At 38.2% G+C, this 14668-nt stretch overlaps 2 protein-coding genes across 2 annotated transcripts in view; one reads left to right on the top strand and one right to left on the bottom strand.

The window, feature by feature from the left end:
* Positions 1–210: 210 nt before the first annotated feature.
* Positions 211–4915, bottom strand: ccdc97 (coiled-coil domain containing 97). The gene is made up of 7 exons (XM_023297450.3): positions 4444–4915; positions 4042–4230; positions 3124–3283; positions 1486–1574; positions 1220–1412; positions 949–1072; positions 211–394 (listed from the first exon to the last, which is right to left on the bottom strand). Exons 1-7 carry the CDS (start codon positions 4588–4590, stop codon positions 262–264), a joined length of 1035 nt encoding a protein of 344 aa, XP_023153218.2. The 5' UTR covers positions 4591–4915; the 3' UTR covers positions 211–261.
* A 2114-nt stretch (positions 4916–7029) lies between these two features.
* Positions 7030–14668, top strand: part of LOC111587474 (myocardin-related transcription factor A-like) — a 48796-nt gene continuing 41157 nt past the window's right edge. The window contains exons 1-2 of the mRNA XM_055005445.1: positions 7030–7114; positions 9336–9493. The gene's annotated coding sequence lies outside the window, so the exon portion shown is untranslated. The remainder of the gene's footprint in view (positions 7115–9335; positions 9494–14668) is intronic.

Genomic DNA, 14668 nt, shown 5'->3' with positions numbered 1-14668 from the left:
TATTATTATTTTTATTATTGTTATTATTATTATCATCATTTCCTCTAAGTGCTGCAGAGTTCTGACAACTAGTCACAGTCATTGGTACAAACTGCAGAATAAAATGTCATTTTTGTTTCTGTATTTTGAAGAAAATCATGTGAGTAAAAATTTCAAAAGACCCAAAATAATATTTATTACAATCGCATGTAAAAATAAAAAACAGAATCCTTCTTCGTATTTACAGTTTAATCAAAGCAGGAGTTATTCATAGAACAGATGCTATTCTGTCATGTTTTCTTCCTCTTCATCATTTTCTTCCTCTTCTTCTTCATCATCCTCATCAAAATATTTATCTTCTGCATCTCTGCTGACGATGTCCAGGTTGTCGTAGTCTGGATTCTCATCCACCTCCCTGGAAAGAACACATAAACCCAGTTTCTCCTGTTTTCTATTGAACTTTGTAGTCAGTGGGAAAGTGAAGGGTACAATTGGTAACTAAGACCTCAATTTAAACATTCAGAATTTATATCCAGCTGCTGTGTTGTTCCTTACTTTGCCTTGGCATGTGAACTTTACCATCCTTTAACCTCATGTTTTATCATTAAAAAGTGGATTTCTACAACATTAGCAGACCTGCAGATGCCCAGTTTCTCTGTGGTTCAGTTATTCTGTCAACCACTAATGAAGATGAAGAATTACTACTAGATAAATGAGCCATTTAGCTGAATTCATAAGTTCTTAAAACTTTAAGTGACATGTTTTTTTCCACAAAATATCCAGAAATCCTGCTGACTCAGATAATTTACAGCCTGAGATATTTTAGGAACCTGACACAGTTATTTCATCCACCAGTGGGTGCTTTAGGCTGGCTACTACACCAGTCATTATGTGATTAATGCAGCTGTTAATCAGCAGCTGTGCTTTTATTTAAACTGTAATGTTCCAGATAGCGGTGTTGTGGCTGACCTGTAGTTGAAATCCTTGTCTTTTCCATCGAGGAAACGTTGGTGCATCTGACTAATGAACTCTTCTCTGAGCAGAGCCTTCTCCTCTGGCGTTGGCTCCCATCCTTTCTGCTGGACTCCATCATCTCCAGGATGAATGATGAACAGTCAGAGGAACACAGCAGTGGAGGACAAACAAACACACATCATGTTCTTCTTTGTCTTCAACCTCCAACAGCTCAGACAACAAACTCATTGTAGAACTTTCCCTCCAACCCTTCACCCTCTCTCACCATCATCTTCATCATCCTCGTCCTCCTCCAGCACTCCCTCCTCCCTCTCCTGCTCCACCTGCAGACGGTTCTGGATGAGGCGCTCCTGGTAGGAGTTGAGGAGGAGGTTGGCTAGTCCTCCTGTTCCTCCAGCTGGTGCCCCTGGTCCTCCCTGAGCACCGTCCAGCCTGGCCTCCTGGGAGCGCTCCATCACCTGCAGCATTTATCAGAGTATGTGGAAACTAAAGAGACAGTAGGTCATCTCCTGATCATGTGGTAAAACTCACCTCTTCATCAGTCAGGTACTGGCCGATGTACTGCTCATACAGCAGCGGCTCTCTCATCCTCATCTCCTCCTCACTGAAATACTGACCCTCTAGAGTAGGAAGTACAGGAAAAGAACAGCAGAATTACTAAAAGTAGAATCACTGTTTGGAAGAAAAAGGGTGCAGGTGATAGACGCAGAGTTTGCTGGTGAGGCAGCAGATACACTATATTGCCAAAAGTATTCCCTCACCTGCCTTGACTGGCATATCAACGTAAGTGACATCCCATTCCTAATCCATAGGGTTCAATATGACGTGGGTCCACCCTTTGCAGCTAGAACAGCTTCAACTCTTCTGGGAAGGCTGTCCACAAGGTTTAGGAGTGTGTTTATGGGAATTTTTGACCATTCTTCCAGAAGCACATTTGTGAGGTCACACACTGATGTTGGACCAGAAGGTCTGGCTCTCAGTCTCTGCTCTAATTCATCCCAAAGGTGTTCTATGGGGTTGAGGTCAGGACTTTGTGCAGGCCAGTCAAGTTCATCCACACCAGACTCTGTCATCCATGTCTTTATGGACCTTGCTTTGTGCACTGGTGCACAGTCATGTTGGAAGAGGAAGGGACCAGCTCCAAACTGTTCCCACAAAGTTGGGAGCATGGAATTGTCCAAAATGTCTTGGTATGCTGAAGCATTCAGAGTTCCTTTCACTGGAACTAAGGGTCCAAGCCCAGCTCCTGAAAAACAAGCCCACACCATAATCCCCCCTCCACCAAACTTTACACTTGGTACAATGCAGTCCCACAAGTATGGTTCTCCTGGCAACCACCAAACCCAGACTGGTCCATCAGATTGCCAGATGGAGAAGCGTGATTGGTCACTCCAGAGAAGGCGTCTCCACTGCTCTAGAGTCCAGTGGTGGCTGCTTTACACCACTGCATCCCACGCTTTGCATTGCACTTGGTGATGTATGGCTTGGATGCAGCTGCTGGGCCATGGAAACCCATTCCATGAAGCTCTCTGCTGAAGCACTGTTCTTGAGCTAATCTGAAGGCCACATGAAGTTTGAAGGTCTGTAGCGATTGACTCTGCAGAAAGTTGGCCACCTCTTGGCACTATGCTCCTCAGCATCCACTGACCCCGCTCTGTCAGTTTACGTGGCCTACCACTTGGTGGCAGAGTTGCTGTCGTTCCTACACACTTCCACTTTCTTATAATACAGCTGACAGTTGACTGTGGAATATTTAGGAGCCAGGAAATGTCACGACTGGATTTGTTGCACAGGTGGCATCCTATCACAGTTCCACGCTGGAATTCACTGAGCTCCTGAGAGCGAGCCATTCTTTCACAAATGTTTGTAAAACCAGTCTGCAGCCTAGGTGCTTGATTTTATACACCTGTGGCCATGGAAGTGATTGGAACACCTGATTCTGATTATTTGGATGGATGAGCCAATACTTTTGGCAATATAGTGTATCTCAGCAGTGGATTTCTAAAACCATCTACATGATTCTGAACAGCAAATCGAAAAATGCTACATGTAAATGTGATTTATGTAAACTGATTGCTAAAAAGGTCTTTTATTGGAACTGTGTTTCCTTCAGTTTCATTTAAGAAAGTGATTAGCGGTATAAATGTACATGTTCATAGCAGCTCCTACCCTTCTGCAGAGCTCTGAGGGCAGCATAGCGCTGGTTTCTGACTCTGGTCCTGTCGGGGCATCCTGCAGCCCGTCTCTGGATCACTTTGCTGTAGTGCTGTGTTCGTGGGTCTGAGCTGACATGGGCAAACGCTGGAAGGTGGTGAGGCTTCAAGCAGGCCTGAGAACGGGTTAGATTAGACAACACAACAATTATGTCAGTATTCTCAATTTCTTCAACAAACGATGGCTGATACATTTATAGGAAGACAGTTAAAATCAAAAACACATTCAGGACTCGTAAATCTGAAAACACTAACTATTATCAGAACCCTCTCTTCACACTAGGCTACAGCTTTAGAGGTTATCAACATTCCTGATAGAGCCGGACTATTTAAGAGGAGGAGAGAATTACACCTAGTCCAAGAGGCTTTTAAAATTTTATTTGTTTTTAACCAAACCATGTTTCGTGTTTTTCTGCCTGCATCTGATACAGAAGATGCCCTAACAACTCACTTTTGTGTGCAAAAGTTACATATTTTAAGTGTTTTTTTAAATAGTCCCTTCCTACTTAGTAATGGTTTAAATGTAATTCTACAGCTGTTTCCTCAGAACGTGGACGTCTATGAAGTCCCTCCTCCATCTCCCTCCACCCCGTTGACTGCTTATTCTGCATATGATCTATCTTCCAAGATGAGAAAACACCCTGTGGACATGATAATAAGGTTTAAACTTGTCTGCACTGCAGTGAGTCTCTCAACATAAATAAAATCACTGATTAATTGATAGTAGTATGAAAGCAACCAAAGATGGACTTCTCAGACCTTTCATTTATTAACTGCTCTCTGAATGTTTTGATGCATTGTTTGGTCATTTAACACCCCAGAACACAGGCATGCGTGGCTAAATAAACACACGTATGAAGCAGTAGATATATACATGGTATCTCTCCAGGAACACCAGGGGTCTGCTCCTGTACTGACGCAGCAGCTCCTCTTTACGTTCATTCAGAGTGAGTTCAGCCTCTCCGATCTGCTGACTCTTCACCAGACTCCCACTCACAGCTAGAGCCTCTATCATGGCATTCACACAGACGGACTCAGCCGGACTTACACCCGGTATAATAGCCTGAAACACAGTCAGAACGGCACAATAATGACATTAAATGCGTGCTTTATATCAATAGATGCTGAGATTCCTGCAGAAACACAGTCAGAACAGCACAATAATGACAAGAAATACATGTTTTACTCTCGTATAATCACGTGGAATTCCTGCAGAAACACAGTTATTACAGCAGAATAAACACATTAAATACATGTTTTACTCTCTTATAATCACCTGGGATTCCTCCAGGAGCTGCTGGGAGTCTGTGGGTCTGTTTAAGTCACATTTCTGGACCTCTGGTTCTTCTGGTAATTTGCTCTTTGATTTATTCTCAGTCAGACTGGGTGGTGGTTTAACGGGAGGGTCTATTTCCCCCCACATATCTAGTGATTAACCGGAGTGAGTTATTTACCGGAGTTATTTATTTACCGGAGCTATTTACCGGAGCTACAGTGGATTCCGTTCCTGATGCTAACCGGCTAACGTTAGCATGTACAGACTTGTTAAATCTTCACGTTTCCGTTACTTCACTGTACTAAATATGTTGTCTACGGAAATATTTGGTGATTTTCCACGACCTACTATGAACATTCTCTCGTGGGAAACAGAGTTAACGGATAAGTAATAACTTTAACAAAAACTACTTTTAGCTTTGTTTTGAAAAATGCTTCACCGCCATATTGGTCCGGCAGTATTTTTGACCCCCTGCTCTGCGACCAGAACAAAGGTTCCTGCTCACGTCGTTGATTTTTCTGCCATCTGGTGGGAAACTTTGGAAAGAAATACTTTATTCGTAAATAATATTCAGCCTGTATATGGGTCAATCTATAACTGAGGGACTTCTGAAGTCCATGGGATATATCTGCATACATTTTTATTAAAAGAGAAAAAAACTAATGTTTTTATGTTCATTATGATCATGTCTTTACAAATCCCTTAATTATTTATTATGGAAACAATGACATTAATAAAAAATGACTGGATATCACTAACATGTCAACTAAATAACCATCTGAATTTAATACCAACCACCTTCTAATGAGCTAAACAATAATAAAATGAGCTGATTCAGAAATAGTTTGGATTGTGTTCTTTTATTAAGTTGAGATAATCATGACAGATGTTTATTTTTTGCCAATATATCACATTTTATATGGAAAATAACAAATTAAATCCCCTTCCACTAAGTTATCCATTACAAAAACACCTCTCCAGGACGTGTGTTAATTCCAGATCACAAGTAGTCAACAGGTTTACTACAATATCTGTAGAAAAATCTTTACATTCTACTCAGTTGTATATATAATATTTAGAAGAATCTTTCTCTAAAATGCCATGTGGTGTTTGGTCATATAGGGTTATATATTTAGTAAACTCTTCCATGAAAATAATATCTTCCTGCCTTAAAATGGCTTAAATGTAACTTTATGCTGTTGTTTCTTTTAGAATGTGCAGATCTATGACATCCTCTGTCTCTACTAACCCCTCTCTGCTGGCGGCAGCTCGAGCACACCAGCTCACCTTAGATACAAACACAGTAAAACTACTCTCTGCTGTCCAATGGTAGGTAATATTGGAATAATTCAGCCTCTATGTTTGAACCAGAAATGGATTCTGAAGAAGATACAGAAAGCACCACATTGAGAGATGATAAGATTGATTCTGTAGGTTTGGTACAAATGGAAAGTCAGACGATGGAATCTGTGTTTTTTTTTTTAGACTGTCATCTTTACACTGCAGTTTCAAAGTGGAAGGGTGGGTGCAAAACAGCCTCAGAGCTTGAAGTGGAAAGTCTAAATTTTAGGGATGTTGTCACAGTTTTATGGACCCATTCAAACCTCCCCTTATAACCCTATTAATATCTTATATCATTTAATTTTGATTGACTATTTATGTGATTTATAGTTTATTGTTATATATTTACACACTATTAGTCTGTGAAGAAAATGCCCAATGTTCTCTAATTTACTTTCTGTAATTTCTCTGCTTGTCTTATTATTTGCTGGTGAAAACAAGCAAGAATTTTTTCACAATAAGTGCACCTTTTTGTTAGGACAGGTGAGTCACATGGACTGGAGCAGCAGGAGTTAATAATTGACCGATTAGTTGGTCCTTTAAGATGCTGCTTTGCTCCCAGAGACACAAAGATCCCGGAGGTGAAGTGATCTGCCTTTAACCCTCCTGTTGTCCTCATTTACGGACAACAAAAAATATTGTTTCCTTGTCTGAAAAAAAAAATCCAAAAATTCAGAAAAAAAATTCCCAATTTTCTGAAAATTTTCAAAACCTTCAGGAAGATAATTCCAATAATTCCTTAAAAGTTTCCCTTAAAAGTTTTATTTAAAAAACAAACAAAAAACAAATTTGGCATGAAAATTCTTGTAAATATTTTCCAAAAATGAGTAAAAATCTTCCAAAAAAATCCTAAAAATATCTAAAGTGATTCCATATGTATCAGTAAAACTTCTAATATTTTCTTTAAGAACATTAACATAAAAATCAACCAAAATCCAGTGAAATTCGCTGGATTTTGGTAGATTTTTTTCTGAATGTTCTTAAGAAGCATTTTTAACATTTCCTTTTTTCAACCAAAAAATGTTCAAACATTTCCCAAAAATATTGAAAATGTGGACATCAGAAGTTTCACTGTGAAAATATTTTTTTCCCCACATTTTCAAACTTTAAAACGGGTCAGTTTGACCCACAGGACGATACGAGGATTAAAAACAGTTGCATCATTCACTCAATCTTTGCTTCCTCATTTGGTCGACAGTAAGAGTTTTATTTTGAAAGTTTTAACAGGAAACTACTCTTCGCCACGTGCCTCTCAGGACTAAGCAAACATTTTGCTCATCTTCTGTGTGTTTTTGTGTGAGGTCCAACCAGGAGCAGAGGAAGTTCTAAGGTCAGTTTTTAGCTCAGACTTTCTGCTGCTGCCTTCATTTATTTTTGGTTAAAAATATCTTTATCTTTGTTAAAATTTTTGCAGTTATTTTTGGATAATATTTGGGGATGCATGCTGGAGTCAACATCAGCTGATCTAGACTTTAAAATACAACACCAGCAGCATCCCAAAGTGAGCTTTAACACTAAAAATCTGCAGTTTGGCTTGAAAATGTGACATACAATAAGTAATCCATGCAGTCCATGTGAGTATTTCTATGTTGCTGAGTGTACATTTAATAGATATTCCATCTCATGTCTGCGTGTCAGTGAGACGTTACAGAACAAGCAGCAGAATAAGACGATGTTTCTGCTGCAGGAGAGACTGGATGTTCTCTGCAGCTTGGTGGGAAAATATGTGCACAGTTTGGCCAAACTCACCAAATTAGTTGGAAAATATCATTATTTTGGATACTGGGATAAAATCCATAGAGTGCACCCCTAAAAAGGGTTTATTTTTGTGGTAAACATTGTCAGTGTGGAGCCAATCTTTGTCTTTCTTTCTTATCTGTCCACCTGCTTTTAGAGAAGCTTTCCAAACACCTCCTGGTCCAAACACAGCTGACTACCACCATAGAACAGACATCCTTTCAGGCAGCATGCAGCGTTGCTACACTAAACTCAGCTACAGGCTACTGGGCAGACTGGATTTATAGTTTTATTGATGATTTATTTTGGCCAGTTGACAGTTTCAGCCCACCTGAGCTCCATGTTTTTAAGGAGAAACTCAGAGCACTCAGGTAAAAGCTGTGCAGACTCAGAAACACCTAGCTGGAGTCTCTCCATGATTCCACAGCTCAACCACTGAACCGCTGCAACCAGTTAGACCAGCTGACAGCAGAGAAATGCTGAGCTGGTGGAGTCAGAGTCAGACTTTCTCCTTCTTTCTCTGCTTTAAACCGAGGAGGTGGAACGTTCTTTCTGCACTGAACAAATCTATACACGTGAAAATACAACACTGTTGTTCTTATACTTGAACATAATGTGAAGATTAGTGAGCTCTAGAACCAGGACAGATGTTAACATGTTCAACATCAGAGTGGTTTCAGTCTCTTCTTCCTTCTCTTGGCAAGAAAACAAAAAGCTGAAAATGTCAGTTGCTGTGAACCTTCTAAAATACTGCAGGCTGGGCCTCAGTGCAGTCAATATACACAGGAAAAAGACAGATTAGATGTGATCATACATTAAACAGCAGTTTCTTATGTTCTCTGTTTATTTCCTGCTTTGTTTCTTGTTGTTGCAGAGATGAAATCCTCAGGTGCTTGTCTGCAGCTTTCCTGCTGCTCAGTCTTCATATCCGCTTTGTTGCTTTCAGGCTCGTCAGTGTTCTCTTTGCTGCTGTAGAAAAGCTGCGTCTAGTTTTCCAGCTTTGAGTTGACTCAGTGAGAGCTGTTGGATTGTCTGCAGGAGTTTCTATTCCAACACAAACCTGCTGGGATGATGTGGAGCTGAATTCAACCTCTTGCCTTCCTGTGACTGTAGCAGATGTTCTTAGTCTGGAGGACGGCCAGTAGGTCTTTGTGATGAGTTCCTCTCATCGTTAGAGTGGTCAGCTGCTGTTCAATCAGAAATAGATCACCAGGGGTCACATCTGTGTTCATCTACGTGAATTTTAAAGTGCATTTTAAAGCACTGCTGTTGATGAACTCCCCAAATGTCTCAGGATAATAAACTCTAAACTCTCCCAGAAACAAGAGAGAGTTTGGAACACATGGTCCCAGTTCCTATGAAGTCAGGAGGAAGTCCAGACTGTGGATCAGAGTTCCTGTTTGATTTTTGCCCTGAGCACACACAGATGGAATCATGGATAGATTTATTTAGTGTAATAAACAACTTTAAACCATAGGAATCCATGCTGTAAATGGAAATAGATGAAGAATTACCCCGATTCAGAATTTAATCCTATGATTCCTCCTGCAAATTTAGGTCCTCCTCCATGAGCCCTTAGTTCTAGATAAAGAAGGGACATTCAGATGAGAAATCTGCTGGTTCACATAACTGGAAATGACTCATTCAGACAGAGAGATGAGCTCCTGTAGTGTGTGCAGGTTAATTAGGCCTCGTTAGAGCTGTGGATGTGAGTGGGGTCAGAGTGGATCCACAGAGAATCACAGAGGCAGATGGAATGATACTAGCAGAGGTTTATGGGTGTTTATCCTCCCTAATGTTTCTCCACCTTCCAGGTCTGAGCCTCAGTCTGACTCCCTGGTTACCATGGAGACCAAGTTATTAGAGAACCCCGGTCCCTCCATCCACAGTCCTCAGAGTGAAGCTGTAGCCAATCAGCTGTGAGGATTGTCTCTGCAACCACCACTGCAGCCAGTCAGAGAGAAGCAAAGCGGTAAGTGGTGGATTTTACACCGGAAATAAATTAAAATGTCTAAAAGTGTCCAGAAAATGAAAATACATGCATTAGGCTGCTGAAACCGAAGAGCAGAAAAACTCTTTAAACTTGATAGGAATTTAGTTTTCTTTATATTTCAAGAAACTGTGGAGACATTTTAAAATCAAATGTTTCTGGAGGAAGAGAATCAGAGTGAGAAGGTTTCTATTTGAGGAGCTGATCACTGAGAGAGTTTACATTTCTAACACTCTCTCTCACACGCACACACACACACACACACACACACACACACACACACACACACACACACACACACACACACACACACACACACACACAGAGCGTATTTCACTTGTTGTTTTTAATAAATTGACCTTAACCTTGACCTACCACTGAGGCGTGGGTAGATCTGGAGATCTGTCTCCTTCTGCTGCATCTCTGAAGCAGAAATCATTTTTAGATTATTTCCTTATTATTATTATTATTATTGTTATTATTATTATTATTATTATTATTATTATTATTATTATTATTATTATTATTATTATTATTATTATTATTATTATTATTATTATTGTTGTTATTATTATTATTATTATTATTGTCATTATCATTATCATTATCATTATCATTATCATTAATATTAATATTAATGCTAATGTCAATGCTAATATTAATGTTAATATTATAAATATTAATATTATGAATAATAATAAAACAGCCCAACCATACATAGAAGTAGAGAGAACTGAAAATATCTTCTGTCCAGTGAGACACAGTTAGAATGCCATTAATCAGAAAAGAAAAGTTGAATTTCATTAATTACTGATTTTACAAAAATTTAAAACTCTGATATTGTTTTTTCTTCACTTTTTCTGCATGCCCATGTGTTGTCAGTACTGGGAATAAATAATGACTTTCCATGCTGTAGATGTTTTACTGCTTACATTTTTTATTTGTTTTCCATTTACCTCTTATCTGCTCCATAAGACACAGCCTGCAGTTTAGTCCAGTTTAAACCCAAAACTCTCTGAGTTTCTGTCCTGTCAGTCTCAGCGCATCACTGATTCCCTCCTAGTGCAGAGGAGTGCAGAATTTTATTTGTTTTTAATATTTATTTTTACATAATCCTGTCACAGAATTATGATGAAGTATCACAATTTTCAGCTGATATTTGGTAATTTTACCCCATAGAATGACTCACTGCAGATGAGTAATTTACCCCATAGAATGACTCATTACAGATGAGTTATTTTACCCATAGAATGACATATTACAGATGAGTTATTTTACCCATAGAATGACATATTACAGATGAGTTATTTTACCCATAGAATGACTCATTACAGATGAGTTATTTTACCCATAGAATGACATATTACAGATGAGTTATTTTACCCATAGAATGACATATTACAGATGAGTTATTTTACCCATAGAATGACATATTACAGATGAGTTATTTTACCCATAGAATGACTCATTACAGATGAGTTATTTTACCCATAGAATGACATATTACAGATGAGTTATTTTACCCATAGAATGACATATTACAGATGAGTTATTTTACCCATAGAATGACTCATTACAGATGAGTTATTTTACCCATAGAATGACATATTACAGATGAGTTATTTTACCCATAGAATGACATATTACAGATGAGTTATTTTACCCATAGAATGACATATTACATATGAGTTATTTTACCCATAGAATGACATATTACAGATGAGTTATTTTACCCATAGAATGACATATTACAGATGAGTTATTTTACCCCATAGAATGACTCATTACAGATGAGTTATTTTACCCCATAGAATGACTCATTACAGATGAGTTATTTTACTCATAGAATGACTCATTACAGATGAGTTATTTTACCCCATAGAATGACTCATTACAGATGAGTTATTTTACCCATAGAATGACTCATTACAGATGAGTTATTTTACCCATAGAATGACTCATTACAGATGAGAAGGCCGAGGGCTGCAGACATTATTTAATATTTTTACTCTTTCTGGCTACAGAGGCTGTCTGGTGGGGATGTTTTCTAAAGAGATACTTTTCAAACCTGCCAGTGGGTTTTAGGATAAGAGTCTGTAGAGTTTCTGTAGTACTGTTAGTAGTATTAGTAGTACTGTCAGTAGTACTGTTAGTAATACTATTGGTATTACTTGGTATTACTTGGTACTGTGTGCTTTGGATGATGGTCATGCTGGAATATTCCTGTTCTTCAGGCTTCTGCAGGCTGGAAGTCATCAGACAGTCTGTTGGTTTATCTACAGCTGGTTTATAATGGGATCCAGAAATTCCAGAGACTTTTGCACTCAGCACCAGTACCATCCCTCTTCTCTGTGCTTCACTGTAGGGACAATGCGTTCTCTGGTCGTCCTGGAAAGGTTCTGCAAACATCTGAGCTCCTTCTGTGCAGAATAAATGTCCTCTGGTCTCATCTGACCACAGAATGTGTTGTTAATATTCATCACACTTCTTTCTGTGTGCTTTTGGAAAGTTTAATCTTTTAGTTTTGTGCCAGAGATCATTTAGGAGTTTTTTCCTGCTGATGTAGAGGTTGACCTTCTGTCCTTCACACAATCTGAGCAGCCACAGAAACTCTGCTTTTCATTAATAACCTCTGTTTCATATCTGGAGCACTGATTGTACCAGTAACCATGGTAACCTGGCATTATATCTGTGTAGCTCCATAGCTGGATCGTAGTACTGCTGCTCCTTTACTTCCTGATTACTGCTGCTGTTGTTTTTCTGATTTTTAGTTGGTCACCAATCTTTGTCCATCTTTGTAAGTTCTTACTATCAGATTTTTCTTTTCTTCTGGGAATTATTTTCTGTGTGGAACCAGACAGAAAGAAACAGCCTTTAGTTGGGTCCAAAACTCAGGAAGTTCTGATCTTCACTTTCTTTGGCTCAGTGTGAACTCCAGGTGTACTCTGGGTTTTTATCTGTGATCGCAGGTTCTGTAACTTTGGTAACTGTGCCAGTGATCCGTTTTTTAATAAGTAATAAATACTCTACTGTACAACTTAGAAATAATGGAACTAAGAGGAGGTGAAACTATTTTTAATCATTCTGCATTTAATTAATATTGAGATAACTCAGTTTGCTGTTTTCTGTGCATCAACCTGATTTGTACATTTTTGCATGTTTGTCTGAAAGTTTGTTGTGACTCTGGATGAATGTTGGCATCTTTAATTGATGGCTTACGCTGGTTTACTAATGTTTGGAAACTGTCGGCTTCTGAGATAAAATAGTCTAAATCTTATATATTTTGATAAGAAGGAAAACCAATGATAAAACTGCTGATTGACTCATGTTTCCAAGATATTTAATGACAGAGTTTTATTATTTATATCTGAAATGTCCCAGTGCTGCCCTGGTAGGATTAAACAGCAGAAGTCTGATGTCTTATTGTAACTGAATATATGAGGAAACTACAACCTGAAACATCTCTTCAAACACCAGTTAGTTATTCAGTACATGGAGCTTCTTGTCTGGTCTCTTATATCGACATCAGGATCATCCCTGTTCACTCCAGCAGCGGTCAGCCAGCATACATGGATCACATTTTCCCTGATAGCTTCTCTCCATGGCTGCCCAACTCTGGTCCTGATTCCTTATTTTACATCCAAAAATAAAGTTCTACTGATGCAGAGGTTCTCTCCCCACAGACAGAACAGAAGTTTTCTGTTTATCTCTGGTTCCTCAGTTAACCCTCCTGTTGTCCTCATTTACAGGCACCAAAAAATATCATTTCCTTGTCTAGAAGAAATCCAAAAATTAAGCAAAAATTAAACCAACAAAAAAAAAAAATCTGAAAATTTGCAAAACCTTCAGGAACAAAAATTCCAATAATTCCTTAAAAGTTTCTCTTAAAAGTTTTATTTAGAAAAAAATCCCCCACATTTGGCAAGAAAATTCTTGTAAATATTTTCCAAAAATGAGTAAAAATCTTCCAAAAAAAATCCTAAAAATATCTAAAATGATTCCATATATATCAGTAAAACTTCTAATATTTTCTTGAAGAACATTCACATAAAAATCATCAAGAACATGTGAATGTTCTGAAGAAACATTTTTAACATTTCTTTTTTTCCCACCAAAAAATGTTCAAAGATTTCCCAAAAATGTTGAAAATGTGGACATCAGAAGTTTTACTGTGAAAATATATATTTTTTCCCCCACATTTTCAAACTTTAAAACGGGTCAATTTGACCCGCAGGACAACATGAGGGTTAAAGAGTAAGAGACGGTTTGATGAAAGTCTCACACTCTGATGAAATCTGTTCTATATGACTCAGATCAGTGCTGGTCAAGGTTTATGAACTGGAACAGAGTAGATGATATGTCAAAGAGTTCTATTAAAACATTAGCTTAGATGAATCTGTTCTACACAAATGTTTGTAGCTCAGAAACATCCTTTAATTAATAATCACTCTCATTACTTCATATTTCAATATTTAGCTTATTACTGTATCTGGATAACTGGAGCCAACTGTCACTTTGTACCTGAAAGTAGGTAAGGTTTAACTGTTTGTATTCTGGAAGCTTTTTGTTGTAGACTGGTGTTAAATCTGTGGCTGCTGTGATTTTCCACAGACTGCTCTAGCTGGAGGCATTTTACAATAATTACAAATAATATTGTGTTTCTGTGCACCGCTGAGATTTAGACAGAGCACAAGCGTAAAATACAAAAACACAAGTTGTAGAAAATATTGTGAATATTTGCTTCTGTACTGAAGTCAGGTTTAAGATGATCAAACCTCGATATCTATGTTTATATTATTGGAACGTCTGACTGAAGCAGCTCATCTCTGGGCGTGTTGGTGGAGAAGTTTAGATTTTACTTATTTATTACAATTCAGAAGTAAAATAACTCCACATTAGGAGATTGTAAGTTAATAAAGTATTGTCTTATTTTCAGTAAAAAAAAAAAAAATTGTGCATGAACATTTGGCTAAATAAAGTAAACTGTGAAAGAATCACTATTAGAAAATATACATTAAATGACATGATTCCTGAAGCCTCAGTCATTTTCTACTAACAGTAGATGGAGTTTCCCTGTTTTTTCTCTCAGAAGGACACTACAGTCTCAGTAGTGCAGCATTAGTACATCATCTACCTCTCAGTAATCTGAAACTCCAG

Source organism: Amphiprion ocellaris, chromosome 19, assembly GCF_022539595.1.
Source record: "Amphiprion ocellaris isolate individual 3 ecotype Okinawa chromosome 19, ASM2253959v1, whole genome shotgun sequence".
In the NCBI taxonomy this organism is placed as follows: Eukaryota; Metazoa; Chordata; class Actinopteri; family Pomacentridae; genus Amphiprion; species Amphiprion ocellaris.
This window is presented reverse-complemented; position numbering and strand designations above follow the sequence as displayed.

Excerpts from the sequence above, each read along its gene's own strand:
- ccdc97 (XM_023297450.3), bottom strand. The coding sequence starts at position 4,590 with ATGTGGGGGGAAATAGACCCTCCCGTTAAACCACCACCCAGTCTGACT. Across the intron at positions 3,284-4,041 it reads TGTTCCTGGAGAGATACCAT|GCCTGCTTGAAGCCTCACCA; the intron begins GTATATATCTAC and ends ACCCGTTCTCAG. Across the intron at positions 1,073-1,219 it reads CGAGGATGATGAAGATGATG|ATGATGGAGTCCAGCAGAAA; the intron begins GTGAGAGAGGGT and ends TTCATCCTGGAG.